General features: G+C 48.1%; 1 protein-coding gene across 1 annotated transcript in view; it reads left to right on the forward strand.

Annotated features, from left to right (window-relative positions):
* Positions 1-12,389, forward strand: part of PAPPA (pappalysin 1) — a 203,974-nt gene that overhangs the window by 27,334 nt on the left and 164,251 nt on the right. The window contains exon 2 of the mRNA XM_075579435.1: positions 7,596-8,664. Within this exon, the coding sequence (XP_075435550.1) occupies positions 7,596-8,664 (1,069 nt within the window). The remainder of the gene's footprint in view (positions 1-7,595; positions 8,665-12,389) is intronic.

Raw genomic sequence — 12,389 nt, forward strand, 5'->3', positions numbered from 1 at the left:
ATGTATTGTACTAGTGGGGATGGGAAACCTTCCCTTTCCAGTGAATGACACATTGAGTTCCCTGTTTATTTGGAGGCTGAGTGCACCCATTTCTTAGAAATACTCTTTGCTTTTCCGATTTCCTATTGGGACCTTTAAAAAAACCTTTTCAGTGGCCCGCCAGAGCGGCTGCCGGCATCATCTTCCGAGGCAAGTATCGCGGGGCAGGGGGTCCCCGCAGCTGAAGGCAACGGGGTTCAGCTTCCCATCTAGTCAAAAAATGCCTCATAGAGAAGAGTTCTGTAGTATTAGATAAAGTAATTCAACTTTTAATGCCATTTTAATGTGTTTTAATATACTGAGCATCCATTGATGTCTATAGCGTGCTTTAGCCCACTTCCCAGCGGTGCAAGATCTTTGCAACATTTTCCTGTGTGTGATCATTTGTTGCCAATATTCCCAGCAGTTTGAGCTGCAAACTGTAACAATAGATAATGTTACCTTAGTAATATAAGAATACATTGTAGCTGCAGAGAGACTGAAGGATGGATTGAAACTAAAAGACGACCATTTAGTGAACCTTGGGCAGCAGGATCTTTGCTGATCGATCACAGGAGATCCAATCGATCAGCGGCTTAGGTAATTAGTTTTCAATACAGATAATCACAGGCTGCATATATTAAAGTGCCGCTGCGGATATGCCCACTCTCCCTGATTTCCCCCGGGGGGGGGGGTCACTGGGTTTATGAGTGTCTCTCGGTCTTCAGTGGAGTCTCACGTTAAACCCCACCCCAAAAAAATGTCCCTGTTTTAGTGTGTGCAACCCTCACGGACTCCTGTCCTCGGAGACGTACGTCTCGTACATCGGCACGATCATGAGCCATTAAAAAAGCAGAGCTGTCCTCGATTAACCTCCCATTTAGTTTGGGGGGGGGGGCTTTAATGCGTATGTCACAGCTCCTCTGAACGCAGTTTGCATGTGATGGTTTCTGTCTGACATGCCATGTGCGCAGGGTAACGGCTGCCCGAATGTGTCTGAGCGCATTATTTTCCACCTGACAGATGAAAGCTCTCGCTGCGGGTCTCTGCTCTGTGGAGCGTTCCTTCGCTGCTTTGATACTTCACAATTAAAGCACGGGGAGAAAAAGGCATGCCCGGACCCTCTTTCCCAAGCTCTGGGGGGCCCCGGCTAGCGATCGACCTTAAATCACCTTCCCTGTACGGAATCCCCTAACCTCGGGGCGCTCAACTCCTGTCCTCAAGAGACCCCAATAGGTCAGGTTTTTAAAGATAGCCCTGCTTCAGCACAGGTGGCTGAATCAGTGGCTCAGTCTATGATTGAGCCACCTGTGCTGAAGCAGGATTGATGAAACCACCTGTCCTGAAGCTGGGCGATTCTGAAAGCCTGACCTGTTGGGTTGCCTTGAGGACAGGATTTGAGCCCCCCCTGCCCTGCCCCTAATTTCTGTGGCTGGCTCAGCGCACACACAGGACACATTGTTACGTGTTAGCCTGTGGCTGCGGCATGCTGCATTTACGTCTTCATTTGGCGCGGTGTCAGCGTTTGTATCAAACACAGTGACGTTGCTGACTGTAATACTTTGCTGATGGGGTAAGCATACTATTACAGTTGGCACGAGTGCCCCTGATTGCATTGGCACGCTGGCATCCCTAAAATATCCCCGCATAATGCATCGTTTTGTCTGCGCGTGACTCCGGGAGCGATCCTAGCTGCTCCAGCGCTGCTCCAGCGCTGCCCCAGCGCTGCCCATATATAAAGCAATATGCTATTTGTCTTTTAAACGCCCAGTGCTATTTTTGGGCTCTAGAAACTGGACCAGCTTTGCCCCTTAGGCCGTGATTATAGTGGGCGCGCGGTGCGAACAACAGACCTCTTCTCTATGAGGCCGCCCGTAGTGTGCGCAACCGCACGAGCGCTGCCGAGCGACCACGAGCCAGACTTTTGAAAAGACAAATGATGTTGTCGTTTTGCCCAATCGGCGCGTCATGTGAGCGGTTCAGCCAATGAGGGCGAAGCAGCTTTGTGACGCGTCCGCCACATCTGATCTCAGTGCAGTGATCGCTCGAGCGACGCCTCGCGCTCCGTCGCGCGCCTACTATAATCTCAGCCTTAGGCCGAGTTCAGGGTGCGTACTACACGACGTGCGCGCGCTTACGTGCGCGCGCACGATCGGAACAATGACAAGGTTGCAATTTCTTGTGGCAGCAAAGTACAGCGTTGTCGCTGCTACATGTTGCCGTTACAACTGAAATTGTTTTTTTGGGGGCGGCAGTCGCGTCACGTGAGCTGGTTCAGCGAACCAGCTCCGGGACACGTTGACCATGCCCCCCGCCACGCCCCGCCACGCCGCAACCCTGAACACAGATCGCTGGGCTGCAGGAGCGTGCAGCGGAGGCGCGCATGGCAGCACGCACCCTGAACTCGGCCTTAGGCCGCGCTTACAGTCCTGGCGACACTGACGTCGGGCTGCGGTCGCCGAAAAAAATCAAATTGAAGTGACTTCCAGCGATCGCGACCAAGCCGTCGCGTCGCTCTTGCTATAAGCGCACGCGACGGATTCAATACATTTGTTTAGACGCGACGTCTCCGTGACTGTAAGCGCAGCCTTATTCAGCGCACTGGGAAGCAGTCTTCCCCATGCTGAAGAAGACTTCAGTCCTAAATAACTTGCACCGAGCTGAACTCACAGCCAGCGACGTTGAAGACAATGCAGTTCTCGGTTTCCAATCGGCTCCCCCCCCCCCCACTCTCCCCCCCACCGCTCTCCCCCCCCCCCCGCTCTCCCCCCCCCCCGCTCTCTCCCCCCCGCTCTCTCCCCCCCGCTCTCCCCCCCCCGCTCTCCCCCCCGCGCTCTCCCCCCCCCCCGCTCTCCCCCCCGCTCTCCCCCCCGCTCTCCCCCCCCCCCCGCTCTCCCACCCCCCGCTCTCCCACCCCCCGCTCTCCCCCCCCCCTGCTCTCCCCCGCTCTCCCCCCCCGCTCTCCCCCCCCTGCTCTCCCCCGCTCTCCCCCCCCCCCCCCGCTCTCCCCCCCGGTCTCCCCCCCACCCCGGTCTCCCCCGCTCTCCCACCCCCCGCTCTCCCCCGCTCTCCCACCCCCGCCCTTCCCCCCCCCGCTCTCCCCCCCCCCCCACTCTCCCGGAAGCGCTGCTACCTTTTACTTATTCGCTCTAATCAATGTTACATCCGCAGTCTGTAACTCAGCCCACACTCTGCCCCATAAACTGCTCGTTTAAATGTCACTTGAAAGGTGCTGATAACGACCCTGATATTGTTCATAGGTTCCAGGCTGATGGTTGACGATAAAACTGTAGTGTGTCCTAGAAATGACGGCAAACATTGCAGCCTGCAATTCAGGGCGGGGTTTGCTGCCGTTAATCTCTCTCTTATCCGGTCCTTTTTTCCTAACTGGTCCCCTTTCCTAGTTGCCCTCCATTAAGACACTCATTTTGTATCCGGTAAACATTAGAACAATTCGGGTCCCGCATGGGCATTTTTAATGTTTAAGCTGCTACGCACCTGCACATTGTATATTCCCAGAATCCCTTGCTGCAATGGAAGCGCTGTATCCTACAGCCATGTCCCCGCTGGCTACTGCAGCGCCTGCTGTGGCGGACGCTGCAGGGACAAGAGCCGCCCCACAATGGGGCCGGGCCCGCTGCGAGGGGGGCCGCCGCGCTGCGCTGCCAGAAACTCCTCAAGAAAATTGAGAGTAGGAGTCACGACGGAGCGCTAGGCCACGCCCCCTGCGGTTCAGCCAATGAGGACGAACCTGTCGGCTGACCGTCACGGCCGCGCCCCCATCACTCCCCCTGTCTTTCCCCCTGCAGCTCATTGCAGACCGGGGGACTCGGCTGCATGCGCCGCCTGCCTCGCAGACGCGCGTCCCTCCCCGTCCTCCCTGCTGCACGCGCGCCTGGCGGCAAGGCGGCGTGTGCAGAGACTACAGCTGCGATCGGCGGCCGTGGTGCTAAGAAATAATGGGGAAAGGCAGGGTGGAAGAGCAGCCTAAGACGTGAATGTGCTCACACGTGATATTTTAATTTGCTGTACGTTTTTTGGCACTTTTCTTTTTACCCACCATAAATTATATAATTGCAAAACCAGTATAACCAGTCTCCTACTGGTGAGACCCAAAAGATTGAGGAGTCTGTCTGTGAGTAGGGTTACAGGCTCAGCACTTCGGTAACCCAGGCTGTGCTGAAAACGATAACCCAGGGTGTGCTGAAAACGGTAACCCAGGCTGTGCTGAAAAGCTGTGTAATGCGGCAGGCATAAGCTTATAGGGGTCCATGTTAACATGGATTTGAAGCAAAGGTTTGCATGTCATTACCCAGAATCCCTTGCTGCAGTGGAAGCACTGTATGCTAAGAGATAACAGGGAAAGGCGGGGTTACTGACCTGTCTGAGACATGAATAAGCTCACAAGTGATATTTTTGTTTGTTGTATATTGTTACTGTAAGGTGTTCAGCGCCGCAGTAACACAGCAGGGTGCTCTGCATGCAATGGGCTAAATACCCCCAAACGCCCCCTTCTTCTGTGACCTTAAACGGCTGCGCCCCCACTCCCCCCCTGTATATATCCATTGGGAGATCTCCTAGCTCAGCACCCTCGCAGCAATGTTCACCATTTCAGTGGCTTTCAGTAGAGATGGGCACAGTTCTGGGGGTTGTATTTGGACCCGCCTCGGATCGGCCGGTTCCGTCAGCCTTAATAAAGGGCGATCAGTCTTTTCTGGACTTTTCCAAGGGAGAGGGTAGATTTTTAACAATCTGTGGTGCGGATTTTGGATTCAATGTGTAATCTGAGTGTGGATTCTTAATAACCCGCCCGCATTGTATCCAATGGCGGATCCGATTAATCCGCTCTGATTTGTTTTTAGTGCCCCGTCCGCAGTCGGACTTTGGTTGGGGGACGGATTTGGCGGAACTCCGGGGAACAGATGTGGACGGGTTTTAGAGTTGCCAGGCGGCTTCTCCAAAAATACTGGACACAAAGGTGCAACACGCTCGATGCGCTCGCACACACACTCCCCCATCTCACCGCTCTCCGCTCCATGTTGTTTCCTCCTCTCCTTGGCCCCATCCCCAGGCTCCTGAATCTTCCTGGTTGGCTGCATTACCGAGATGCAGCCAATCAGGATGGAGGAAGCTGCCCAGCCACCTAGCAACAGCCCTGCTCTCGGAAGATGGCATTATCCCATGGTAACAATAAATACAATTATAATAATTATATATAAATACATTTGTATATAGATATTTCTTCATTAAACAGCTATTTACCTCAGGGACTTTGAGTGCAATTTTCTACTATACAATATTGTGTGTGTGTGTGTATAGTTTGATGTATGTAGTGCCATTGAGTGCAATAAAGTGTGTTGCATATATGTATAGCAATGCACTGTGTGTGCATGTGTTGTTCATGCTTACTGCGTGTCTGTGATGTGTGTATTTGGTCTGTTATGCTGTGTGTTATGTGTATCTGATGTATGCACATATATCTGCTGTGTTTGTTTATTGTGCGTTTGCATGTGTACGGAGCTTGCGTGATGTATGGTGTGTACATGTGTGTAGGGGGCATGTAGCATGCATTTATGTTTGGTGTTTGGTGCCTGGGTCATGGGCCAGTTGGTTGGACCTGCCCCTCCCCCCCCCGGGCTAAAATTTGCCAGCCATCCTGCTAATAGGTATATACTGTATATGTATAGCAATTAAAAAGATCACTTGTGAGCACATTCCCATGTCCTAGTGCTCACAAGTGATCTTTTTATTTGCTATATGCAGTATGGTGGAGGTTTCTTGTTGCCTTTTTCACCCACCATAACGTAAAACGTGATGGTAAACCCTACAGTCCTGAAAATGGCAAAGCCAGCAGTACAACCAACCTCACACTGATGATACCCATTAAGGTCGAAACATGTCTGTGAATGGTTTCTCTGGCTATTCTGATTCCCATGCTGTGCATAAAAGCTGTGTTAACAGCAAGCATATCTTATAAGGGTTCCATGCAAAAATGGATTTCAGGCAAAAGGTGACACGGTATGCTCATTTGCATGCCATTTATCCAGAATCCTATTTCATCTTTCTATATTTCATTTAAAGAAAGAAAAACGGTGGCCGCTTAAGGTTTGATCCGCAGCGCGGCCGACTCTGCTGGTGAATGAATGTGAGCAGAGGGTTGTTGTTGCCGATAAATAGACGGGGGAAATGCTGAAGGATGCTGGATGGTATCCGACGCCCCTGCCACGTCCCGCGCAGGCGTCACTGTTAGACAAGCTGTCAAGCACATGTCAATTGGGCAGCATTGAAAATAAAGACACACTTATAGAATATTTGAATATATTTAAGAAGAATTTTATCCTGTAGCTGCTCCAAGCTTATTACTGTAGGATGTATTGTCCATGTCTTCTCCTGTCTCCCTGACTTTTCCACCGGTCTTTGGGGGACCAGATTCATCGGATTATATAGGGAACCGGTTACCAAGCTCTGAAAATCTAGATAATCGGGACAATGGAATTTGCTACGATAGACAGCACGATTTCACCATCATTGTGATAGTTTCATATTATTGGAATTTGAGTCAAAGGAATTTCTGGCTTTCTTTGCATAATGGTCCATTCAGTTTTTTATAAATGGGATGTCCAACTGCATCCTACACTTGCTATAGCAGTGTTTTTCAACAGTGGTTCCTAGAAGCCATTGGGTTCCCCGGGCATTTCTAAAGGGTTCCCTGCAATTTTCAGGTCATTTAAAAGTTGTACCAAATACAGAAGAATTTACAATGCATCTGATCTCAGACACGCTATTAGAGAGGGTTGGGGTTCCTTACAATGCATCTGATCTCAGACACGCTATTAGAGAGGGTTGGGGTTCCTTACAATGCATCTGATCTCAGACGCGCTATTAGAGAGGGTTGGGGTTCCTTACAATGCATCTGATATCAGACGCACTATTAGAGAGGGTTGGGGTTCCTTACAATGCATCTGATCTCAGACACGCTATTAGAGAGGGTTGGGGATCTTACAATTCATCTGATCTCAGACGCACTATTACAGAGGGTTGGGGTTTCTTAAAATGCATCTGATCTCAGACGCACTATTAGAGAGAGTTGGGGTTCCATACAATTCATCTGATCTCAGACGCGCTATTAGAGAGGGTTGGGGTTCCTTACAATGCATCTGATATCAGACCCGCATTTAGAGAGGATTGGGGTTCCTTACAATGCATCTGATCTCAGATGCGCTACTAGAGAGGGTTGGCGTTCCTCAGAATGGCACTATATATATTTATAGGATTCCTTAACCAAAAATTAGTTTAAACACTGCTGATTTAATAGGTCATTTAACCATATCTGTTATCAGATGTTTCTTTCCAATCCATGTGAAAAACCATAAATATTGTAAGCAGTTTTACTGCTGCACTGTTGTGAAACCTAAAGTCTAAATATGTTGATGTTAAAAACCAAAGTAAAATTCAAATGAGCGTTTGTAACAGCTGGCATAGAGCGGCTGCATATGACGAATCTGCTATTTGTAATATGTTGTAATATATGTTCGTTCACCCTCATTTATACATTTCTCTTTTCTGGGGGCTCGTAGGACTTTATGACAAATGTCCTTACACCTCTCGTGATCGTGGATGGGTCCTGGGGATTGAGGCCATGAGTGACCAGGGTACAAGAGACCCGCGCTATTTCTTCTCCTTGAAGACCGATCGCGCTCGGAAAGTGACCACCATTACTGCTCACCGCAGCTACCTCCCGAACCAGTGGATTCATCTAGCTGTCACCTACAATGGACGTATAATCAAACTCTATGTGAATGGGGCCCAAGTGGCAACAAGTAGTGAGCAAGTTGGGTCTGTCTTCAGCCCTCTGACTCGAAAGTGCAAGGTTCTTATGATTGGTGGAAATGCCCTTAATCAGAATTACCGGGGCTATTTGGAACAATTTAGCCTATGGAAGACTGCTCGGACACAGGAGGAAATATTAGTTGACATGGGACAGGCAGTTCATGGATTGAGCACCTCTCTACCTCAACTTGTTCTTCAGGATAGCTTTGAAAATGTGAAAAACACCTGGTCTCCCATGAAAGATGGCAATTTCCCACAAACCGAGAATAACTACCATCATGGTTCCTCGCTGGACACAATTTTAGACCTCCCTCAGTGTGGGCAAACCCTATGTGACAATTTGGAGGTGATCAGGAGCTACAACAAGTTTCCAAGCTTCCGCCGACCCAAACTTGTACGATACAGAGTGGTTAATCTATATGACGACAACCATGATAACCCAACAGTCACCAAAGAACAGATTGACCTTCAACATCAGAAACTGATTGAGACCTTCAGCCCGTACAACATCACTTGGGAACTGGATCTGTTGGAGGTTAATAACTCCTTCCTACGTCACCGGCTTATCCTTGCAAACTGTGACATCACCAAGATTGGTGACTTCAACTGTGACCCCGAGTGCAACCATGCGTTAACTGGGCTTGACGGGGGAGACTGCCGTCGTACCAGCTATTCTCTGTTTTCAAGGAAGAAGCACAATGGTGTGTGCGACATGGAGTGCAATAACGAGTCGTACCAGTTTGATGGCGGCGACTGCTGTAACCCTGATGTCACTGATGTCAGCAAGACTTGCTTTGATCCAGAGTCTGATCTCAGGTAGGAACCTTATTAAAGAATGACAGTGACTACTTGGCAGACCTTGTTGACTTTCCATACTAGGGTGTTGAAATCCCATCGGCTTCGGAACGCACATTAGAATATTGAATTGCTTTGTATGTTCTAAAACTAGATGGGCAGCGGTAGTCCATTAATCACCTTCTTATCTGTAGGAGCCACTATCTTGGGAAGTGTCAATGACGTGAATATCCACGATCGGTTTCTAAGCTGTCAGCCTAGTCTTTGTTGAAATATCTTGATATTACATTTTGTGACCACCTGTTTGCTGAGATTTAAAAGGCCCGGGAAGGCACTATTATATATTTTTTTCCAAAGTGTATATATGTCTCGTGGTCACATCACCTGTTAATATCAAACATGCTTTAGACAGATGAGAGTTTAAAAGCAAATATATGGATGTCAGTAGATCTGCAGGTGAAAGGGAGGTGGCTTGATTAATGTCTTTACTCATTAGGTTGTATAAAGCATACTCGACTCCTATAACCACCAGTCATGTGTAGCCAGCAATGCGGTGTACACACTTGTGTGTGTGCATTGTTATTCCTAGGGCACCTCACCATTGCTGAACATTTCGGCTTCTCCCAACAGCGAGACGCTGACCTATAGTAGAAGTGACAGGATAAGGATACTTTGTTTTAGCCTGAGTAGACAATCTTCATGAAATATCTTTTAGCCATCAAGCAACGTGATGCCGAATATTAGAGAACATATATGGGGGCAGAACAATTGTTCAGGACCTGTGCTACAGAGTAAGTGGTAAAATATTATGTGTTACATTGATTGAGTGAAGGCAAGAGAATAATGCTTTTAGAAATGTTGGTTTTTGGAGGAATGATCTGGTAGCGAGCATATAGCTCGTGTGTTTCAATCTGTAGCTCAGATGTGAGGGATACCTATTACAAGTGGGACACAGTGGATAATAGAGTCAGAGTCTGCCTGTAAGATGTGTCTGACTGGTTCTTCTCACCACTAATAGGTTAGTACCCCTAGAGCAATGATAACAGTTCCTCTTGATCCAAGCTCATATATAATGGAGTCAAAGAAACCCCTATGTGTAGTACTCACAGAATGAAGAGTTCTCGACTTGATAGCGTGCTTCCAGCAAGTGGATATCCAGATGAAAATCCCAAAAATTGGACAAAGGCGGTGGACAGCAGGAATAGTTTTGGGGCTCAGCACATCAAAATTAAATTAAACGCACTTTATTGAATTGGGTGACATCAAGGATGGTGGCAAAAGGTACAGGTGCAACAGCCGGTTGTAGACCGCTTGCGTAGGAAAATCTGTGACCATCTCACAGTAACTCGTGAGATTGTCCAGAACAGGCTGAAATGGCCCATCGGATTAACACAGCGGGGGTCCCTGCGGTTGAATGGGACTTGCAGGCGGTAGGATTCACACAGCGTGAGTCCCATTCTAATGCAGTTGCAGCTGTAACTCTGATGCGTTTCACGCAACACGGCGCTTGGTGAAAATGTCACTCTTTGACAAAGCGCCGTGTTGCGCGAAACGCGTCAGAGTTACCTGTTGCGACCACCCTTGATGTCACCCAATTCAATAAAGTGCTTTTAATTTATTTTTTGATGTGCCGAGCCCCACAATTACTGCTGCTGTGCACCGCTTTTTCCCAATTTGTGGGATTTTCATATTAGAGAAAATAGGTGGCATGACTCAAAACCAATGCGTTCTACTATATCTCCCCCTATTATCCGTCGGTGATTAGACAGTGAGGAACACACAGTCTTCTTCCTAAAGTATGATAACTGTTGATAGCCAACAAATATTTCACTGCATGCGAATGGTACTGTACTGTAGGGAAGAAGAAGTAGACCGCAGAACAGAACGCAGGAAATTCCCTTAATTGTCAACTGCAATAAGGACCCGCCGGGCAATGTGTGGTCTGAAGGTGTTCTCTATGGCAGTCTATTCGTTGCTAAGCAGCTGTTTGAAGGTTCACACCATGGTAGAAATACAGTAGTATTTGCTTTTAAACCATGTGTTAAATGCACTTCATCAGCTATAAAAATGACACTGTGCTGTATTTGTCTAACAAACATTGACATCAAGAAAGGTTTTAATCAAATATTAAAATATTGCGAAGTGACTACACATACAGGAGGCCCAGATCAGGGAGGGGCGGCAAACTCCAGTCTTCCAGAGCATACAACAGGCCAGGTATTGGGGATATCCCTGCTTCAGCACAGGTGGCTCATTCTGACTGAACCACTGATTAAGTCACCTGTGCTGAAGCAGGGATATCCTGCTGTTGGCGGCCCTTGAGGACTGGAGTTGGCCTTGCTGGCCTACATGCTGGCTACTACGGGACTAACATAGTATTATAAAATGTATAAAAGTTCATTGAAATAACGTTTATCGTGTGGGGATTGGAGAGACGTCCTGTTACTTTAAGGTTACATCCTGAAATAACACCAAGTTACCCTAATGTCGATGAGCTCAGTAACATACCATTATTTTTGTAGGTAATTAGTTTTTGTGGATATGGCGTTCAGTCAGGGAACACAATGTCTGTCCATGTTTTAGGTCATTTCACGTTCTGTTCCCTGATTTAATGGTGCTAGGCCCAAGTGACACTCTATTTTCCTTCCTCAGAGCAGCGTATGCTATTCCAACCTAAAATGCATTCGAAAGAACATTTTTGTTAAACAAACATTTTCCACCATCCAGGCTTTGAAGACAAATATACAAATGCAGGATGAAAGGTGACCTCCAGTTTGGCGCTGCTCAGTGGTAGGAACACTGCCTGCAGGTCAGGCTGGTTCCAACCCCACTGTGGAAAGTACACTTTCCTCACATGAACGCTCCATGGCGCCATTTTGGACAAGGTGCTGGTGGCTGCCCACATACTCGTGGAATTTTTTTTGATTTGCTCTAAAACAATAAAAGTTGGTGATTGAAGTCCACGTTTCGGCGCTACAACCTCACAGGTTGGCGTCCTGACGAAGGTGCGGTGGTAGCGCCGAAACATTGAGTTCAACAAACAACCTTTTAATTTTTTTTCTATAACAACCACGGTGTCACCGTATCTCCCTGTTAACAACCACGGTGTCACCGTATCTCCCTGTGCAGCATGATTGGAGTGTAAGCTCTTTGGGGGCAGGGACTCTATATGTACAACGCTGCGTATAATTTCCGAGCAAGGAACGTGTGTGTGCAGCACTTGCGTCTCTGTTTTTTTTTCTTAGGTCTGAAACGTCTGACTTTGGTTTTTCGAACGCCAAATAAAAAGCAGTTAGTTGAAATGGAAATGCCCCCTCGCTCGGCGCTGCTGTAACCGTTTCTTTCTCGCTCTCCTGTTACAGGGGGCCCCTTTTTTTCCTTTTTTTATTTTCCGTTTCTTGAAGTTGGCAAGAGCCGTATTTAGTCAGTCTGACACCGAGCCAACAGGGCTCTCCTGTGTGATGTGGGGTCCCGTGTGAGCTCCGGGCTCCGCAGCTGTTAGCTAGCAAGATCGGCTTTTGACTACCGAGACATTCTTTATAGCCTCAGAAGGCAACTATTAATAGAAGGAAAACGATAGTACCCATTGGGAGATTGGGGAACATGTGAAATTGTTGCAAGGAAAACATATTAAAGAAGCAGAAAGTAATGTGGAAGCCCTGTATTACGCTTGCACTTTTGTGCTGTAATTCATGTTATTGAGTTTGCTGACAGTCATACTCCGGGAAACACAGTGTGGGATGAGC

The sequence above is a fragment of the Ascaphus truei genome, chromosome 21, assembly GCF_040206685.1.
Source record: "Ascaphus truei isolate aAscTru1 chromosome 21, aAscTru1.hap1, whole genome shotgun sequence".
Classification (NCBI taxonomy): Eukaryota; Metazoa; Chordata; class Amphibia; order Anura; family Ascaphidae; genus Ascaphus; species Ascaphus truei.